Below are 21,687 nucleotides of genomic sequence, written 5' to 3' on the forward strand. Positions count from 1 at the left end.
ATGGCAGGTGCTGCCAGCGGTGGCGACCGTGCGACCCATGTTGCTCTTCCCGAGGAACCTCTCGCGATAAAGCATTAATTTAACTGCCATCTGCCAGGGTGGCAAGTTTCCTCACAATCAGGTGGGTGCGTAACAATGACCCCACAAGGTCACGTAACCTAGGTTGATCATATAGGTTGCTTCTCTTGGAATGGCTGCCGGGGCCACCCTACACCACCCTATTTATCGCTGACGACACCCACAACGCTTAGGCCGGATTTTCTGCGGAATGAGGACTTGAAGGCTAACGCTTTAAAATATAGATGCCAGCCTGACCTCAAGAAGACGAAGAACTAACAAGGGCCGAAAACCAAGTAAGAAAAATTCTTGAAGCAAGACTTCTCGCTGGGATCGTCCTCCAACTTCCAAAAGCACCGTCCTCTTCGGAGGCACACTGGGATGGCTGGCAGATAAATGAGAGACACAAAGGCCATTAAAAGCTCTCTGACCTACCTGGACACAGAAGTCACGCGCGACATGGAGCATTAACCAACCCACCGGAACAGAACCTCTCAAAGACAAATCTGCTGACTATAGTTCACCTAGCGGCACTTGTGACTTCAACCGAGCATTGGCGTGAACAAGGAGCTAGGACGTGAACATCTAAAAGTTCGTAAGCATCACTGCCAGGCATGAATATTTCCATCGTTCACTAACCATCCAATCTTATTAGAGTTGAACTGCTACCATTCGTCCATCAGGATGCACTTCACTACCCAAACTAACGCGTTAATGGCCGCCAACAGAATGAAGCGGAAATTCACAGCGCCGTCGCTTACGATCGAAACAACATTAAAATTTAAGTACAAAGATAATTGACTGTCTCGAGGGAGTAATGATCTGCATTGAGTAATCTTTCAGCAGGCCTCTTAGATGTTTGGCAACTAGCACTTCCCTGTGCGAAATAACTCGGATAATGCGGTTTGTATGGGGACTTCCGTACCGTTCTCTCAGCGCATTGAACAATAGTAACAACTACTTTGGTCTAGATAAACGAAGATATGTTCACTTCAAGTTAGGAGCCCTTGGCTTGGTTGTCGTCAGATCAGGAGACAAGGAGTGATGGGATATTATACTTGGAAGGGTACCCGAACATGTGAGACGTCTAGGGACGCAAGCGCATAATGCGGTGACTGAGTCTACCCCTGGCCACTTTTGCATGCCGTATTGAATTGCAATGCCGCCGCTCCTGCTCGCTTTTCCTTGAGAGTTATTATTTGTATATCCGAGGCGAGATAGTAGGGAATAGATCTACGAGCTTCTTACTGCAACGAGAGATCATTGCAGTCCGCAATTTTATCTACGAAAATTTCGTTCTGTTACGTTTCATTCTTTTCGAAAATTATGTGGGCGCCTCTGCACTGTCATCTTGCCAATGGTCAGCCTTGTGCAAGCAGGGACCGCCAAAGAAGCCCGTCGCTTGCATGAGGCGCTGAGACATTCTGTCGCCAGCCACGCAAACGCCGTTTCACAATGCTTCACACACAGAAGAACACGCGAAGGCGCATACCTCCTTGCGCTCGCCTCGGAAGACAACGGGTGCACAGGCCGGGCTGAGCGAGGGTCCTTCCAGCGCCCTCCTCTCGGCGAGGCTCAGTGCGCTGGGCGGTCGCCGAATGCTGCCGGCTGCTTCGCTGTACTCGGCCCCCCAGTGGGTCGGCTCGGTCCTTGCCCAGTGCTCTTCGTGAAGTCGAGGGTGATCGGCGCTCGCTGCCCTGGAAGCGCGTCGGACAAAGCCCAGTAGTCAATGATTACTACAGGAAACTGCGTGTGGCAGTACGAACAGGTATGCCGCGTGAGCTCCCAGGCTTTATGTCGTGTTTAATGCCTCGAAGTTTCACGCGTGCCAGGTTGTGAGAGTGGATGTAGAGAGAGCTTCAAATTTAGATTAAATTTCGATTTTAGCTTCCTCCAACAAGAACATGGATGCGTAGACTCATCCTCAGCTTTTATAAGTTCTTGAAATTAGCAAATGTTGCAAAAAAGGCATACAATTCTGAGAAAATATCATTGCTTTTCCAAAAAGCACGCATATTTAACCTTGCGTTTGAACCATGACAGCCTTAACTGCTTAGGCGCACTATGAGGAACACGACACCTCGAAATAAATCAGATTTTGAGGAGACACTTAAGCTCTGCCTTAAGGGCGTGATGTGATTGACTATATGGTTTAAGGCCCTTATATGGGGAATTGGTCATTTTTATACGCTGGGAGTTCTCATACCACTCCTGGCGCAGTGGTACAGCGGTTAAGCGATGCGCCGCTGTCCTGCCATGACAGGTGCTGCCACAGGCGGTGATTGTGAGACCGTGGTTGCTGTTCCAGGGCAACGTCTCGCGACCAGTCATTAACTGAACTGCCTCTTGCCACGGTTGCAAGCCTGCTAGGTTGCTAATCTGTTGTCCGTTGTTTCTAGATTGCTGCACCTAGGTTGCTTCTCCCGGGACACTTCGCACACAACGCCGACGACAACGACGCCGGAATTTGTGCGCAGCGGGAGCCTTAACACTACCGGGTCAAAATGGTTATGGTTTTAGGCTGCTGAACTTAATCGCGGAACCCATCCCCGCGATCCGAGCAGCTCATCACCAGCCGTCTAAGTGACCAAATGTCGTAACCACTTAGCAAAGGGAGCAGATGTGCAGATGTGGTTTGGCTTGTGACTGTTTGAAAACAGCAAGCTCAACAAAGCGGTCATACCTCGAACTCCTAGCGTCTGCTGCGTAGCACCAGGATATCATGTCGAGCCTTCCGGGACATGAGTAGCTAAGGTCATGTGCTCCCGTTCAGTAGTGAGCGCCACTTAACTAATCGGGGAATTTCAAACGCGCAATTTTGAGAAAAGCGGAGAGCCCCGAGGTATTCTCCGCGAGCATGCTGATTATCATGGCACGCACTTTCTCCTCGCTGCAAAGCCTGCCCTGTAAAATGCTTCCTGCTTTCACGTCGTTCATATTCGTCGTGAATGAAAAATTCCTAATTCTCGCGGCAGGTTGGGGGCTAGGCGCCACGCGGCACTTGATAGCTGCCGCGAAAACTAGAAGCGTTTGTCCATATTTCTCTTAGGTATGTGTACCCGGGTATAGTGGAAGACTTCCCATCGCGCCCGCGAGAGACGGTCAACATGCGGCGGAACCACCAGCAATAGGTCTGCCCCGCATACTGCGCGAAGATTCGGACGTTTTAGGCAGCGATAAGAATTTTCTTGGTTTGAGCAGCCATAGACAGCGCGAGCAACTAGTGTCCAGTCGCAATGGTGCCTGGATCATTTCTTTTTCCTGGTGATACTGGCGTGCCGGGTGTCACTTCAATTAACGGCTCACTGGACATCCTCGAAAATGACAATAGAAGTGCATAGCTAGTGCTTGACACAAATGCCTCTTTAGGTAGATCCCATACTGTGACGAGGGAATGACCGCGAGTAGAATTGTAATTGAACATACGCAGCCTCCCCTGAAAACCTTTCAAGTTTGAAAAGGGGCAAATATCAGCCATACCTCAGCTCGTGATTGGCTCGGATTTGGCACGCATAAGTTCCTCTCTCTTTCTCATTAAGGCCGAGTATGACTTCTTGAGCGAGCGTCTCTGACATCTCTGCTCGGAATGGTCCGTCATCATCAGCTCCACTGCAGCAGGACAAAGTCCGCTCCAGCGTATCTCTAACGAGTTCAGTCGAGAGCCAGCTGTGGCGATTCTACACAGCTGAAGGTCCCCTCATCTCACCCCCCCCCCACCCACTTGACTCCCCATGCTGCCTTTTCTACCTACTTTGTGATCCACTCCGTTACCATAATGAAAGGAAGGTTCTGGTAGTTGGTGTTCGGTAAATAGCCCCCACATGGTTACACGCGGAAACGCAAAGGACAACAAAAAAGGTTCTCACAAAACAGATAAGGCTAGCGCTCGATCAAGTGAGAACCTTTTACTGCGCCTGTTTTACAGTCCTCGTTCTTCCAAAATCCGTGGTGCGAGTGTGCGGGTGTGTGTAGTTTCTGTGTGTGAGGTCTTCTTCCAGAAACACCCTCCGGTGGATGCGCCGAGATGTACCCACCGGTAAATATGCATCTCTAATCTACGAACCTATACCCAACATATCTTACTAAAAGCTCCGCCCACCACCACCCACTCAACTTGCTCTTCAAAACGCCTCCATGTACCGGAACACTAGGCAGCACCGAAGGCACCACTCACCTCTACCTGGAAACTATAGAAGCTTCTCGCACCACCCACCTTACTCAACCGTCGAAGAGTCCTCCACCCTCCTAGCACCTCCTCACTGAATAAAAGCGCGGCGCACAAGCCTGGCGAAATAGCTACGGTGAGCTCAAATTATAAAAGGCGTTGGCAACACGATCAAAGTAAAAGCGAAATGTGCTGTCTCGATTAAAGGGCATGCGAACAGCGCAGCATGAACGCGCTCAGCTGTTCGCGTTTCTATTGATCGACGTGTTTCTGGGCGGCAAGAAAGAATCTGGAGTCGTCAATAACTGCCGACGCAGATTTTTCGAATCCCATAATGTGATCTCCTGTGCATTTTCGGCTTCCCCTTTTGTGTTTTTCAAACTAGTAATAAATAATGTGGATGCACTAGCAGGCTACCGGATGTCTCCTCCTTTCTGCGTTACCTGCTCCACACATGTTCATTTTTGTTTCTTGATATCAGCTACGATATCATTTGCTGCCTATACTTCTTGCTCTCTTCGCGTCTTGTAATGCTACCGCTGTGATTTTCCTCTCTATATCTCGAGTACGCAATTTATTTCAAGACCCTTAGTCGGGCTCCAAGTTTTGGCTCCATTTGGCAGGACAACTGCTATATCCTGTCTACTTGAGGATATCAGTAAGCTGCTAAAGGCCATCTGCTCACAGCACCTACCAAATGCACTGCACTCCAGCCGTATTCGCAGAGTTATTTAACTGGGCTTCACTTGAAGTTTTTAGCTGTTTTGAACACTTCCTGTTGCCATTAGAGTCTTCATCTTATGGCTTCAGGAGTTTTCAAAATCACGCGATCGGCAGCAAGAGAAATTTGTTTTCGCAGGTCGGAAACACAGTCAGACGGCACAGTGTGGGAGCTGCTGTCGTCGACAAAATCCTAATTAACAAAATTGGTAAGTTTTTCAACTTCTGTGGATAGCCGACATGCTTTAATTATAAATTTTAAGCCAGCTATGTTGTTCGACAGCTTCATTTGGTACATATCTTGTAGCACATCCGTACTCATACATATTTCTCTTAAATTCCTATTCAACACGAGTAATTGCGCATGGAAAGGGGCGACAATTGGCGCAAAGCTACTCCCGATGTGACGCAGCTGTTGCGCATCGTGTCTCCTCTACGAACGGTGCTGAGCAATAGTTGAGCAGTTACTGCTCAAACGATTCATCTTCAGCTAGCATAACTGAAGAAACAGCTTACGCGAGAATACATTAGAAAGGCGAGGAACGTCGCCATTGGCACCTCGGTCTAATTACAGTCTTATTACAGTAGTAAATTAACTGTCGCCATTTTTTTTCACCGTCCTTTATCAACGCTTTCACCCTTTCCTCTTCTACCTTCTTCGCCTCCTCCTTCGATCGTAGAGAAACCGCGTGCATGGCGTACGAGCTCACGATAGTCCGCACTACCACCGACATGACCCCTCAAGATAGCGGGTAGCCATGAGCAATGCCTTCCAGGAAACCTCCTTGGCAGTGGAGGCCTCGTTTTCGAAGAAGTATTTCATGGTAGTAGAGCTTAGAATGAGGTGAAAGAAGCCGCAAACGCTGAGAGTTGTGCGTTGAACTTTGCTCTTAATGCGCGCTTATAGAAAATTCTTTTGGGGTGACGTATTACTTACTAAAGTCCGAAAAATCATCTCGGAGCTCCTCTAATTGCGAGAAATTATCTCTCGGACAGGAACACAATACGCAATGGACAAAGGCTCTCCTAACTTTAAGCCACTATTGTCGGGTTGGGAGGCAGTGCACGATACAAAATGATGCATCCATAATAACCGCGGTGTGGGTAACACAAGGCTGTAGAGAGGGTAGTTTACACACTCTCAGGCGCGCGGAGTACATCCGCACCATAATGGTCTCAGCGGTGGGTTCTGCTCCCTTGCAAGACGAGACTAAGCGAAATCGAAAGCGCCAATCCAGTGTTTGCGCGACCTGCGATTAGGCCGTGCACACCAGCACCTGCACCTTGGCGCTATTGGGTAATAATTGGTGGAGGCATAGCTCTGCCCCGCTCCTCACCTCTCGTTGACACACTGGCCTTGCGTGAGGCCCTCCCTAGAGACCTCAAAAGCTGGCGATATGCGGGGGCTGATCGAGTGTGTGGGTCCCGTCGCTTCCTCTGTCCTGGAACGGCTTGTCCTCAGGGGCCGTCGCGGCGTCCCAGAAGCCTGCTGCTCGCTCTTTGGCGTGGCATGCCCGGACCGCGACGCGCCTGACGGCGACGAGGAGTGCTCATATTTCCGCTCGCGCCGACTCACAGCCCGGGTTCCATCGGCACTCAGTTTGCTCCCCAGGCTCTGAAGGGATGGTTTACTCTGGTCTTCTTCCGTGGGCGGACGACCAAGAGGGAAGGGCATCCTCGTCGACGGTCTGCGGCTCCCTCCTTGGCGATGTCGCACGGTGTATCGCTTCCTACCCACGCAGGTCGTGGTTGCGCAACGTGTTGGGCGTCACGTCGATGTAACGAGGGAAGGACTCCAGTTAGCGCTGGTGGGCACCCAGATGTCCGATATCGGTACTGAACAGCTGCAGATCAGCGGTTCGAAGAAGGCTGCGGTGCACCTTCTTCTTCTTCTTCACCATATGAAAAGACCTGTCTCGTGCTGCTTCGTCTTCGTCTTCAGAGCTTCCCCACGCGCAGCTTCCCCAGAGCGCAATAATGTCGCTGCGGCTAATATTGCTGTCACTGCTGCAGCGCACAGACTTGGGCCTGAGTCAAGTTTGATGTGGCATAAGGACGCTGCTGCGGCAGCCGTTATGCCAGCAATGAAACAGGGGACGAACGGGGCATTTTCGTTTACCTCTTGGCTATTCGCCCTTACAAGCTTCAGTTCAACTCTTTTGGAAGATGTTACATAAATTGCCGTCTCATGCATTACCTAGAACAGAAAGGTGTCCTAAATCGATGCAAAGAAGGATTTTGGCTAGAAACGTCCGCAACAAACATGTGTATGTGAGAATGCTATTTCGCACCAACAACACTTTTTATATCTCGTTCCAGATATGGAGAAGGCATACGCTACTGCCGCGCGCTGCGGTGTACTCTAGAGCACCTCCGATCAGTTGGTGTATGGGAAAACGTGGTTAACGGCATAGAAATGACATGCTTTGAGGACCCTGTAGCCACTTCGGCAAAAAAAAAGAAATATAGTAAAGTGTAGTACTCTGCTGCCGTATGAAAGCCGTGTACTCGATGCTAACAGGTCCTGCTCATACTGCCGTGTGTGTTAGGGTAAAAGAGCAATTCAGATAGGTTTATTCTTCTTTCCGTTACAAAAGGCGGTTGGTTAACAAGAGGCTGTGTTGCTTCTTCCATGTCCAACACCTGAGTTTGTTGTCTTCACGCGGCGCGCGAGCGCTCGACCTCCTCATCCTCTTTTCAAATCACTCTCTCCACACGCGGGCGGCTCCGGTTGCTCTAATTCAAAGTTCGGGTTGATCGCCCTCCGGCGAAGGATCTCCGTCGACGGGTAAGAGCTGGCGTTCTCATTCGGCCATCCTGTGCCACCGACCGTCCCGGTCGGAATCATCCTCACGTTCCGATTCTTCAGAACTTGTCTCGTTGACTTCCCTGTCCTAAAGCTTCAGCTTGTGCACTACAGCTGCAATACTGCAATACTGCTCCACTACTGCTGCAATAATAGCGGTGCAACACTGCTGTATGTTCTTCGACTCTGCCGCGCCCGAGGCACGTTCTCTATGCGGTAGCGCTCGTTGGGAAGCCTTTCTCGGACGATGTACGGTCGTTTGTATTTTTCTTTCAGTTTCATTGACTCCCCACTTGCTGACGGTTCTCGCTGAACAAGTACAACATCTCCGGCATTGTACGTCGGCCCTTCTACCCGCTTCCTGCTGTACCGCTCCTGTTGCTTGCGTTGGACTTTCCGAATATTATCCGCCGCTGCGGCTGGCCTGGTTTCAATTTCATGGTCACATTACTCGGCAAGGGCGTGTTCCACGGTGTCGCCTTTGATGACCCGTGGCCTGAAGTTGACGAGAAGGCCGAACGGTGTAGTTTTAGTGTCTTTGTGGAGCGTATTGTTTATGCCCCACATCACCTGAGGCAACGCAGAATCCCAGTCTTTGCCGTTTGTATCTTTCGTCAAGCTTACCACTGCCGCGGTTATCATGCGATTATATTTTTCGACTTTCCCGTTAGCTCCCGGTGTGGGAGTAGCGTTTTTCACTTGCATGATGTTGTAAGTTTCGCACGCTGCTTTGAATGTGGCGCTCGTATAAGCAGTTCCACGGTCTGTGATCACTATAGCCGGTTGGCCAAAGATTCCTGCCAAATAGTGTAGAAACTGCACCGCTGGTGCAGCCGATGTGCTGCGGACTGCACGCAACAATACGAACTTTGTGAAGGAGTCGACGACAACATCTATGTAGGTGTTTCCGGACTTGCTTCTTACAAACGGGCCTAGTTGATCGGTGCATATTGAATGAAGTGGCTTGTTGCCCATGTCAATGCTGTGAAATTTTCCCGGTCTCTTTCTAGATGGCGCCTTGTGGCAAAGACATTCGACGGAAGAAGCTATGTATCTTCTAACGTAACGCTTCATGCTGGGAAACCAGTGCATTTCCCTAAGGTTCATCAAGATTTTCTCCACTCCAAAAAGTCCAATGTCATCATGACATGCCCTGACGAGTCTCCAGTGAGTCTGATTTCGAACTACTCAAAGCAGTCTATGGTTCAAGTCGGTTCCCAGGTTCTTCTTGAATACTATGCCGTTACGCAGCCGACCGGTACTCGTTTCTGACGCGCCTGTCGTCTTTGGATAGGTCTTCTTTTGTAGTCTTTCCTTCAAAGCTTGAACCCTTGGATCATTCAGCTGGGCAACGGTGAGCACGTCTTCTGTCGCTATGCATGTCGCAAGGACGTGAAGGCCAGGAACAATGTCTGTCTCTTCTGGAGGGTCGTATGCAGAGTAGCTAAGTGCACCAACATGGGTCATTGCCGCATCCTTACGATATTCCATGTCGAAGGGGAACTCTTGCAGCCGCAGCCACCATCTGCCAGTATGAGGAAGCAAACACTTGCTCATCGTTGCCCGTACAGCATGGCAGTCAGTGACCTCTTTGCAATTCATCCCGATTAGGTACACGCGAAACTTTTCTAACGCCCAAACAACTGCAATCGCTTCAAGTTCGTATGAGTGGTATCACTCTTCGTAGTCAGTTCTTCGCAGGGTTGCGTAGACGACAGGATGAAGCTGTCCATCTGCTTGTTCTTGCAAAAGTATTAATCCTACGCCGTCTTTGCCGCCATCCGTGTGCACCTCTGTTCTTGCGTCGAACGCGAAATGGGTCAAAACTGGCCTTTGAGTGAACCTCATCTTCGGTTCATTGAATGCAGCATCGTGCTCTGAGGTACACTTCGATACTGCGTCAAAAGACGTCAGTCGCGTTAGTGGTTTAGCAATGCAGGCGAACCCTTTTACAAATCTTTGAAAATAGCTTACCACACCCAAAAACTGACGCACCTCGGGTACATTTGTTGATTCCGGAAAGTACACGACGCTCTGGATCTTTAAATTTCCGGGTGTAGGGAACCCAGTACAGCGTTGATCATTATCTGGAACACTGCCGGTGCGTTGGTCACGCCAAATGGCATTAGAAAGAATTCGTAATGGCCGTCTGGAGTAACGAATGCACTCCTGTGTCTCGATTCTTCAGTCATAGGAATTTTGTAGTAGCCTGACGCAAGCTCTAAGCTCGTGAAGAAGCATTTTCCTCGAAGACCGTTGAGTTGATCCTCAATTAAATGCAGCGGATACCAAACCTTTTTTGTGACACGGTTGAGGGCACGGTATTCCCCGCAAATTCGCTGCTCTCCTGTGTTTTTTCGTAGCAGTAGGATAGGACTTGCATAATCCGATTTGGACTCTACAACAATGGTAGCTTGCTTTACTTCTTCAATCATTTCTTTTATGTATGCTTGCTCGGTGTAAGAGAATCGGTACGGACGAAATATCACTGGCTCCAGCGTTGTTAGCTCAGTGCTCATTTCAGCGCGATTTGTGCAGCCAATCACAGAAACGGTGGTTGCGAAGCAGTCCCGGTAATCAAAAATAAGCTGTTCGAGCTTTGCACGTTCCTCAGGAGCAACACCAGGACCTGCTTGAATCTCTTCGCTCGGTGTCATTAAGGGCTGGACAAAGCTGGTGTCCGACTCATCCTCGCGTGGCAGTGCATTGCCTGGGTAGCAAATTTCCGCTCGCGCGCCCCGCTCGTTCTCTTTGATGGTGAGTTCATGATTGAAAATGTTCATTATAGGGACTATTGTTTCCTTGGTCCCGTCAACACTGAGGACACAACGTGGTATGCAGTGCTCTCGATCTTCTTGATGGCATACAGCGTAACGAAACCCGCGTATTTTGGGGGCACAACCGTTGTTTCCTTTGCCCAAAGGCACACAGGACGTTCTGGGAGCTCTAGAATTTCAATGAACTGAAGCGTGTCCTCTCTATTGTTCTCGTTCCTGTGCTCCTCAAAAATCCGCACGGCGTTCTTCCGCCTCACAATCGTGACGTGTGGTTGCTCTGTGAAAGGCTGGCCCACAAGTAGGAGTACGGGCTGTGGAGCGTCTGGCTCGATCAGCACGGGAACGTCCGCTGTAGCTTGGTCGACCGTGAGGGTGATGCTCGTTTCCCCACACGGTGTCACATATCCAGACCCGTAACCCCCGATGGTGAACGACTTGGTCAACTTCGTGCAAGCGACTCCGATTCGGTTGGCGTCCTCTTTCCGCAGAGTTACGCATTGGCTACCGAGATCGATGTATGCTTGTATGTCGCAGCCGTTCGCTTTCGCCATTAAAAAGTACTTTTCGTTAGCCTCTTCAGAGGCTCGGGGGTCAGAGCCCACCATGTTTTGAGCGACGCGCGCTCCTCTCTCCGTTTTTGCCCTGTAGTCTTTTTCTCCGTGGCCCACTCATCCGCAAGCGTTGCATCTCTCCTTTCGCGGTGGTGCCGGGCAATTGAGGGACACGTGACCGTACTCGCTGCAGTTGAAGCAGAGGGGCTCTCTTTCATTCCATGGCGGCTTCCTCCTCGCCTTCGGAGGAAGGTTCTTGCGGTCGGTAGGGTTCAAAGTCGACGCCGATGCTTCGTTTTTGTTGCCATGGGCATTGGAATATGCGGGAAAACGAGAATAGTTCGGGGCACCACTTGATTTCCAAATTGTGCCGCCAGTGTTTCCCCATTTCTCTTCAAGGCGTTTAGGCGGTGAAGAAGATCTTCCGGCGCCTCGTATGTGCGTGCGCTTTCTGCTCTAATTCCCTCGTGGTCATAGTGCCCTGTGATGAGGTATTGAATGCCAGCTTCATCTGTGAGGTTGCAGCGACGAGCTTTAGAGAGCTTGTCGTAATAATAACACTCGATGGGCTCACAGCGCTTTTGTCTGCGCTCCTCCATTTCTCTATGGAGTCGTTGGAATCCAGCTGTCGCGGGGAACGCGCCCTTAATTTCTTCTTTCCATTCCGGCCATGTTTTGTTGATGGACGAGAGGGAGTCATACCATGTCTTCGCAGGCCCTTCTAACCTCGAGAGTGCGTTGCCAGATGTCAGCCGGTCGCACCAATGGTAGACTTCTGCCAAGTCGTCCACGCGTCTTATCCACGCGTCTACTGTCGGAGAGCTGGATGACACCTAATCAAACGGTGGCATTAACCGAGTTGTCTTTCCCGCGCCGATAATGGGTGCGGCCGCTGCTTGCTGCGTCTGAAGCAAGGCAATTCCGTTGATGGCTTCTCTCACTGCTGCCTGAACGCTGGCCTGTAGGATTTCCGCCACGGTGATCGTTGACTGAGGTATCGGAAGTAAGTTGCCACTTGTCACCGCGTCGTCGCAGCCGCCTTGGCTTGAGTCGTCGGCGTCGTCGTTCCCGCCATCGCTGCTCGGTCGTCCGCCATCTTTCAATTTCAATTTCAATTTCAATTTATTTCCCATGTACACATGGTGAGGGCCGAGGGAAAAAAGGCAGAAATTTTGGCTTGACGTGCCCCTCGGCCCCTACATTGCAGGGCAGCAGGTAACATAAATGTTTTAAACAAATAGCATCTCAAAATGCAAACAATAGTTATCAAAAATGGTTTTGCGTATTATTAGAAAAATGACAAGGAATGAAGTGTACAACAAAAAATGGTAACAAAAAACGAAACAGAAAAATACGCGTCATCGAACAACAGGAATTCGGTTACTCAAATTAGGTCAACACTATACGGAAACGAAAGAGATAAAGAAGCAATGAATCTATAAAGTGGCACATACATCGTGTATAACTTGGCGGCATGCACGTGAAAGATCAACTTGTGCAGTTTGAAACTTATTTAGAAGACGGGGCAACGTGTTTGCTAGATTATGTGTACCATATATTGTGCGGCAGGTTGGATTATGCCACAGTTCGCTGTGTCTGATAGGATAAACTTGTACATTTAGCGAAAGGTGTGCCGTGTCACGCAAGTAATTCATATTTTGTGTTATGTCCTTCTTGTATCTTTCAGCTAGCCTAACATTATACATTTCAGATACTTTTATGGCATTGAACTTGTGGAATAAATCGCATGTGTATATATGAGAACCGACGTTAAGTACTGCACGCAGAGCCTTCTTCTGTAAAACATAAATCTTATTTTTATTGGTACCTGTAGTTGCTCCCCAAACTAAATGCGCATAGTTCACTTGGGACATAAAGAGCGAATTATATAGGAGAAGTTTAACTTTGCATGGAAGTAAGTGACGATGCCGGTTAATGATACCTGTGACACGAGAAAGCTTACTGATGACAGCGTTTACTTACTGATGATCTTCGTTTGCCATATCCGTTGAAGATGCTCCGGTGCGGGTGACAGTCATGGTGGAGCTTCCCGCTTAATTTCGTATGTTCGGGCGAACGTTGACTCTATCCCACTTCTTAACTGTTAAACTTCTAAATTGTTAAAAGAACAGTTCAGAGACTTTATTTGTCATTCAGTTAAAAGGGCGATTGGTTAACAAGCGTTGAAACTTGGACGAGTCGGTAACTGTGAACCATGGCATGTGAGGTAGCGAAAGACGGGACAAGGAACAGAGGAAGACGCACACAACGCAGGCGCTAACTTCCGATTTACAGAAACCTAGGCGACCAAGACGAACGTGAACCGCGAGGCAAACAGGCGCATGCGCCCGGAAAAAAATAATGAAAACCAGGTGAATCAGGAACGAAGGACGAACGACTCAGAGCTTATTTAAGAAGGCCAGCTCTCTTTTGTACAGGGAGATAGACGGCTTGCTGACACATTTATCATCCAAGGCCACAAAAAGGGCCACAAATTGGGCTTATGCCGCACGAGGCGGACTTATGGTTGCTTGGCGGGGGAACTTATCACTCATCCGTCAAGGCAACTGTTTGGTCTAAGACCCTTTTCCCAAGCATCTCACCCTAGAAGAGCCGAGCACCAGGCCAGGGGAAATCTTGTACCCATTAAAGAAACCGGTGGGTACCCGGCGGCACTGGGGATCGAACCCAGCACCTCCCGAATGCGAGGCGGATGCTGCCTCAATAAGCGCTGCCTCAATAATTTCACGAGTTAACCGATCCCGGTGTCTGGCCACGATCGAAGATTTATCCAAAAATGGCACACAACCACACTCCTTACAGTGCAAAGCTAGATTCCTGCCAGTAAAAGTTTTCAAGTTCTTTTTGTGCTCACGAAGCCTATGATTCAAGCAACGACCAGACTGACCAACATACCGCTTCCCACTGGAGAGCGGGATGTCATAAACAATGCCTTCAGTACATTTTACGAACTTTTTTCTGTGATTATGGTGCACTACAGCTTTCGGGGACGTTTTTCGGCGGGCAAAGTTTTTTTGGATAGTGCGCTTAATTTTTCAGGCGCTGAAAAAAACCACGCGAACATTCACTTTCGTCCCAGTTTTCTTGAGATTGTGGGACAGGCAATGAATGTAGGGAATGACGACAATTTTGCCTTTCTTTCTTTCTGAAGGCACAGACGGTAGTTGCTCTTGCAGGCGCTTCTTCTTCAGTATGCCTTCAATGACAGAAACACAGATATCAGCTGGGTCGCCTGTTTCATAGCGGTGGAATTTCTTTCGAGGAGACATTCTAGAGGCCCGTGTACTGTGCGTTGTCAGTGCACGTTAAAGAAGCCCAGGTGTTCGAAATTTGCAGAGCCCTCCACTTCGGCGTCCCTCATAGCCTTACTCGCTTTGGGACGTTAAACCCCGTAAACCAAACCAAACCGGATCCTTGCGAATTGTTCGTGAATGTGATGACAGATGAGGTCGGGGCATTACTTTTACAGGGCATTTTCAAACATAAATTAATTATGCCTTGTTTTACGAGTTTAGAATGTGCAGATCTGTAGTGGAGTAGAGGTTTGTTAGCACGAGGTGAATAGCTCCAACACACGTGGTTGGCCAGGAATTCAAAAGAGATACCAAGAGAGCGGATCTCGTTGTTAGTCGGCATTTCGTTATGCAATAGTAGCGGTGAAAAACACTCTTGTACAATCGCTAAAATACCGGAAGCAACGTGCTCTAAGTGCGACGCCGTACACTCAACCAGAAAGAGGAAATCATACACAAAACGAAAGAGTCTCACCACATGTGGGCTGGTAAGCCGCTCTTGGAGGCTCCTGTCAAAAGATGCCATATGCAGGTCGCTAGGTACAGGGGCCAGACAAAACCCAATCCATATTCCCTGTTTCTAGATGTGGGCAGCGGCTTGCCGATTAATGAGGGTGGAACGGAGATAAAAGTGTAACAATTATAAAAATCTGCTGACGGACAAACCGGACTCATTCTGAAATGGCACACCACCAAAATGATGCATGGAATCTTCGACTATGGTGAGCAGGTTATGATTGGACAAGGAGTAATAAAGATCTTTCAAATCGATGGAGAAACCAAGAAGGCTCTTGTCTTGTTAACAAGAGGCTGTGTTGCTTCTTTCGTGTCCAACAGCTGAGTCTGTTGTCTTCACGCGCCGCACGAGCGCTCATCCTCCTCATCCTCTCCTCACGCGGGCGGCTCGGGTTGCTCCGACTCAAAGTTAGGGTTGCTCGCCCTCCGGCGAAGGATCTCTGTCGACGGGGAAGAGTAGGCGTTCACTTAATGGAAGCCCTGTTCTCGATGCTAATAGGTTGTGCTCATATATTTTAGGTAATCAATACACCGTTTCCGCTATATTCGAATGTTAGCTTCGAAGAGCGACGTCCTGGTACCGGCTTCTGGTAAGCTTTGACTGATTACGAGCTGTGGTGTCCGGCTATCGCCGCCGCCGTCGCTAACGCGCAGGCGCGCCAGAAAACGAATAAAAGGCGTGCGCCGCAACCTACGGGTGGGCTATTCTCGGCCAGCCACGCACCGACGAACATGCGGGAGTAAACGGCGCGTTCGCGCCTGGAAACTTGCCTGCTCCTTCGCATGAACGCGCGCTCATGAACGCGCGTGTCTGATGAACCACGCATCACAACAACTGGCGACGAGGATGGGATAGAAGACGGCGTTCTTCAGTTTTGGAAGGGAAGTGTTTCTGAAGTTCACTCGGTGAAGAAGACTATCGTTTTTGCAGCGTGCGGAGCCGGTGACTGTCATCATGACTGGGGCCGAGGCAGCAGTGACGCACTTTGCTGGGCGACTGGGCCAACTGGAACCCTTCGACGAGTCCGCCAGCGATTGGGCTTCGTACGAAGAGCGGCTTACGTCGTTCCTGATTGTCAACGGAGTACCCGACGGCGACAAGCCAGGGCATTGCTCCAACAACAGCTCGCGACCCCTTGCTTTGTAGAGTGATAGATTTCATAAACGTGGGGTGGCCGGCGTCTGTGTCTGAAAAAGATTTGAAGCCTTTTTTTAACAGAGGCAACGAGCTCACAGTTCACCAAGGCTGCATCATGTTCGGGATGCGAGTGATCGTGCCGGCAAAGTTGGGCAACTTGCTGCTGGACGAACTCCCCGAGGGGCAACCAGGCACCGTGCTCAGCAAGCAACTGACGCGCAGATACGTGTGGTGGCCGTCCATCGAGGCGGACCTCGAGCATCGGGTCAAGGCCTGCGTAAGTTGTCAAGAACAGCGTTCCGAGTGCAAAGCGCCCCTGCATCCTTGGTCTTGGCCAACACCACCATGGCAGCGCGCACATATAGATTTTGCTGGCCCCTTTTTGAACGCAATGTTTCTTGTAGTCATGGACGCGCATTCCAAGTGGCCGGAAGAGTTTGTTATACGCTCGACTACGTCGGACGCTACAGTTGACAAACTGAGAGAGCTGTATGCGCGGTTTGGTTTTCCAGAAACCATGGTCACTGATAACGGCCCGCAGTTTACTTCCGAACAGTTCAAGCTTTTTGTGAAAGAATTGGGCAGTCGTCACGTGCTTACTGCACCGTATCATCCCAGCTCAAACGGGCTTGCAGAGCGTTTTATTCAGACACTTAAAAACGCTCTTCGTAAGTCTAGCGGAACGGACACATTACATCTGAGGCTTCACAAGTTTTTGCTTACCTATCGAAACTCGCCCCATGCGACATCTGAGTCACCAGCAAACTTGCTACTAGGACGACGGCTGCGAAATTGACTCGATGTTGTCAAGCCAGCGGTGGGAGGAAGAGTTGCATATAATCAGATAAAGCAATCCATGGCTCGCCCACGTCGTGATCGTGACATAGCAGTCGGTGACCAAGTGATGGCTCGCAATAATCGAGGCAGACCAAACTGGGTCCTTGTTGTGGGGCAGTCCGGCCCTTTGTCTTTTACCGTTCGTGCTACCACACCCAGAGGCAGTTTAACCTGGCGCCATCACAAGGACCAGCTGCTCGCGCGGACCACGGATCCGGACGGCGAGGCATCCAACCTGGACGGAGACGAGTTCCTGGCGTTTCCACCAAGCGTCGACCCAGTGACATCCTCCGCCCCTACCACCAGTGGTCCTGCCGCTTCGCAAGCGTTCCAGACGGCGGGTGCAAGACGCTACCCGACCAGAGACCGTCGACCACCGGACAGATATCAAGCTGGAGTTGTTAAATTTGCCGATATAAAAGGGGAGGGTTGTGGTGTCCGGCTATCGCCGCCGCCGTCGCTAATGCGCAGGCGCGCCAGAAAACGAATAAAAGGCGTGCGTCGCAACCTACGGGTGGGCTATTCTCGGCCAGCCACGCACCGACGAACATGCGGGAATAAACGCCGCGGTCGCCCCTGGAAACTTGTCTGCTCCTTCGCATGAACGCGCGAGCAACTTGCCTGCTCCTTCGTAGGAACGCGCGGTCATGAACGCGCGCGTCTGATGAACCACGCATCACAACACGAGTCATCGGCCATAGTTCAGCGTCCTCGTGCTTCTGTACGAACGTCTACATCTGCTCAAGGAACAAGTATCAACCGCTACGTTGGAGACATTGTCTCAGCGGCTATAGCGCCCTTTTGCTGTCTACAAATAATTGTGAAGACAACCACCGCCCACCGAGATCGGGAGCCGTGTTCTCAATGCTAACAGGGCCTCATGTTTTGTGGGTGAGCGTGCCCCCTGTTTTTCGCTGATGTTAATATTCCTGCTATTTGCTGCAAACGTCACTCGCACGTTGCTGACTTGGTGTGGGTATCGGCCTGTGCATGTATCGGCCCGATTAGCCAGTTTTTTACGGGAGACAGAGAGGCGCATTCAGAGCCACTTGTATGGCTGTGGTTATCATGCTTGTTTTACTTTTGGAGGCAGGAGGACGTTTTCTGATAGTTTTGATTTGTGCATTACCTTGCTAGTTTTCCCTGGCGATGCGGAAACAAACCCAGGCCCGTACAAGGCGGAACATGTTTTGTCGATTGTTAAAGAACTAACTAGGTCAAGTGGACAGTCCTAGAGCAAGACGTCAAGCAAACGGAAAGCACTTTCTACAAACATCGCAGACATAAAAAGACAGCTCACAACAATCCAGGAACGCCTATATGTCGTCGACGACTTGCGTGTGGACATCGGCAGTGTGAACACAACGCTCACTGAATTCCACGCTTAGTTACATTCTGTGGCATCAAACACAACCTACAAATCTCGTCGTTGACGACCTGGACAACCGAATGCAGAAGAACAATCTCGTTTTTCGGCGTATTACTGAAGGGTCACTGCAAAATTGAAAGAATGCTGCTGTATCCGGAGAGCGATTTCTGCGGAACTTATGGTCCTAAGTGCTTTGCCCAAGGCTGCAGTAAACAGCTATCGTACAGCGTATCCACTCCAGCCTACGTTTCATGGATTCTGCGTGATCCCGACTGAGAAGAGAGACTAGGCAGTGAGCGAAGGCCGCACAAGAACTTTGTTTACACCGTGCATTCCGGCTGCTCTTCTCCATTTTTTTCGCGCCACGGCTGAGACGTGACTCCGGGGCCAACTTCCAAGCGGCGGAAAGAACGCAACCGACTCACTGCACTGTCTGTTCCCGGAAGCCCGGATTCAATTTTTGACGAGCCGCGCCGCTTGCGTGGCTCATAAGCAAACCCGCGTCAAGCTGCCCTTCGACCCTATGGGCGATCCTCTTGACACTCACCCACGACTACGTAACGTGACGTGAAAACATAGAGACATTGTGTGGGAACCTGGCGAACTATTACTCTACTTATAGAGAGCGGCACCATGTATCAGCTCTCTCTTGTCGACACCACGCAATATGTAACCTTTTGTATAAAGCTCTTCGACTTTGTATAAAGCTCTTCGCATCTCTGTTGACTCGGGCCCGACACCACGCCGGAGGCGCCGATGTCGCTGACCAAGTCCCAACAACAGTGGATGGCAGCTCGGTGGGATCAGCCAGCGGCAGCTATCCTGGTGTGGTGAGTGCCGCGTGTTTGCTTCTCGATTCGCCAGATTTCTTTAGCGCAGAGAGTCGTTAGTTGAGTTTGGCGCATTTAAATCATTGCTGAAAATTTTCCACGGGGCAAGAATTGGGTAGTCTGTGTAAAAAATTTAGTTGCCAGAGTGCAGAGTCTGACAGAGTGCGAAGTCAGAAAGGACCAGCTTAAAGTCCAAGACCTTCTTCAAATGTTCCAGGAGCTGGGTGTTTTAGTTGTCTCAGCAAAACGCAAAAAGCAAATTTTGGAGCTAATGCAGGCAGAGAAGATGACCGAGGAACAAGCCGATGAGATTTAGAAGACATTTCTAGACAGGAAAGAACGCGAAGAGAAAAAGGAGCGGCTTGTAGAGCTTGAGCGGAAAGCGCAGATAGAGGAGTTCGACAGAGAAAAGGAAGCCGAACAATTAGAGCATGAACTGCAGATGAATAAACTCGAGATAGAAACTCTTCGAATTTCTACGAGGCGCATTTTTTCTTCGGGTACACAGTCCAAAATGAAGGACCTTGCGCAGCCATTTATAGTGGGCGAGAACATATCACTTTTTCTGGTCATCTTTGAACGCCCATGCGAAAAATTAGGCTGGGAAAAGGACGAATGGCCGCAAAAATTGTTGACCGTACTTTCATTCGAGGCTTCCGAGGTAGCACGCCTTAGCAATAACGATGCACAGGACTACGACAAGGTGAAAGCGGCACTGCTGCGGAAATACCGCCTGTCGGATGAAGCATTTCGCCAGCGGTTTAGACATGCGGGGAAGGGTACAGAGGCCAAGAGTTTGCTTATCAGATTAAAGCTAACCTGAAAGAATGGCTGAAGAGCTCAGGTGCATTGAAGATCACGACAACATGGTCGAGTGGATTTGCCTGGATCTATCGCGGAATTTTGGAGGACACTAGGCTCTAGATGCAGGACAGAATAACTGAACTAAATCTGGACAAAGCAACCGAGCTGGCTTAAGATTACTACATTCGCAGGAATTTACGCTCGAAATCCGCAGAACAGGATAAATGTGACAGAGCAGACTTTGGTTCCTGCAAGCCCGAAGGAAAGAGATTTCCTCCTTCTAAAACTTCGAAAAGGAACTCCCGTAGGTATGGGAGAGCTTAATGGAGGGCCAAGATGAGATCAGCAGAATTGTCGGGGTGACGGGGTGAAAACTCACACACGCGATTCATGCGCGAAAGGCAGTGATTTGTTTTAACCGCAAAGAACGAGGCCATTTGGTTAGAAACTGCGAAAAGAAAGTCGCTTTCGCGAGTATTCAGGACTCTGACGAAAACCTGCGGCTTTTGCAACCATACATGCAGCAGCTGTTAATAAACGGCAAGAAATCCGGAGTTCTCAGATTTTGCGGCCACCATGAATATTGCTCATCCGCTTTGCGTTTCTCATGAGCACTTTACTGGGAAATGCGCATGGATCCGGCAGGTGGCAGAACAACAAAGTGTCGGCCTGCCACTCGCAAAGGTAGTCATTTTCGGAAAATTGTACACTGAGGTGTCAGTTTCCGCTAGCCTACCTGACCATTTTCCTTATCTGTTTTCTAACAAATCCGAGCAGATGCTGAAGGAAAGAGGGCAGTCATTCTCCGGTAACATAGCGTGCATGGTGTTAACCCGTTCGAGGGCACGTGAATTCTCAGGAAAGCCGGACTGTGCATCATCAGTAGCATCATCCGTAGCATCATCAGTAGATGCAAGAGATGCGGAACCAGGGAGTATTTTGACAGGCTTTCAGCCTCACGCTACAGATGCAGAGTGTCAGGAGAGAAAGAGAACTGAGAGCACAGAAGAAGCTGCCGTACTAGCTGAAAAAAACCCGGACGCAGGCTCTGTGTTGACTCCTGCGTCCGACAGTTGGAAGCAGCGCGCTAAGCTAGACAAGGCGACGCCTGTTTCTGAGCATAAAAGTGACGCTTCACTGAGCACTCTGCTAGAGAGTGTCAAACAATGCTGCTCCAGAAAGAACATTTCGTTCTATGAAAAATAGGGTATAATCTACCGCCGATATTGTGGCACTAAAGGACGAGTGTAGGACCAATTGTTGGGGTCACAGAATTACCGTAAGCAGCTACTCGACATTGAATACAGCACCGCTTGGGCAGGCCACTTAGTCATGCGAAAAACGAAAACCAGGTTAGTACAGGGGTACTACTGGCCCGGTTGATGGAAGGAAATTGAGGAGTTCGTTCGCTCGTTCGGCACGTGCCAAAGGATTGGAAAATGCACTGACAAGTGGAAGGCGTCCATGAAGTTGGTCTACATGATTACTGAGTCATTCCGTCGGCTCATTATTGACATCGTAGGGCTGCTCCTTGTATCGGAGTCGGGTTGCCGCTACGTTTTGACCGCGCTATGCGTCGCCACAAAATTCCCGGAAGCAAGTCCCCCGGACGAGCTAAGTTCAACCTGCGTTGTTGGTGCCTTATTGGGGATATTCTCGCGCGTCGGATTCCCCTCAAAAATCCAAAGTCACAACGGAAGCATGTTCACTAGCTGTCTCACGTCGAGATGCGGAATTAAGGTCGTCCACAGCTCTGTTCACCACCCGCAGTCGATCCCGGTTCAGTGAATGCACTCCGTCTTG

General features: G+C 49.9%; 1 protein-coding gene across 1 annotated transcript; it reads right to left on the bottom strand.

Moving 5' to 3' along the window:
• Nucleotides 1-1,507: 1,507 nt before the first annotated feature.
• Nucleotides 1,508-6,617, bottom strand: LOC149362028 (uncharacterized). Its single transcript, XM_089568207.1, has 2 exons — nucleotides 6,280-6,617; nucleotides 1,508-1,754 (listed from the first exon to the last, which is right to left on the bottom strand). Exons 1-2 carry the CDS (start codon nucleotides 6,615-6,617, stop codon nucleotides 1,508-1,510), a joined length of 585 nt encoding a protein of 194 aa, XP_089424333.1.
• Nucleotides 6,618-21,687: the final 15,070 nt, after the last annotated feature.

Source organism: Amblyomma mixtum, chromosome 2, assembly GCF_055824585.1.
Source record: "Amblyomma mixtum isolate Tamu chromosome 2, ASM5582458v1, whole genome shotgun sequence".
Taxonomy (NCBI): Eukaryota; Metazoa; Arthropoda; class Arachnida; order Ixodida; family Ixodidae; genus Amblyomma; species Amblyomma mixtum.

Bases quoted from the DNA above. Each gene is read 5' to 3' on its own strand.
- LOC149362028 (XM_089568207.1), bottom strand. From the start codon at position 6,617: ATGCCCTTCCCTCTTGGTCGTCCGCCCACGGAAGAAGACCAGAGTAAA. The intron at 1,755-6,279 runs GTGAGGAGCGGG...ACGCGCTTCCAG, and splicing joins GGCCAGTGTGTCAACGAGAG to GGCAGCGAGCGCCGATCACC.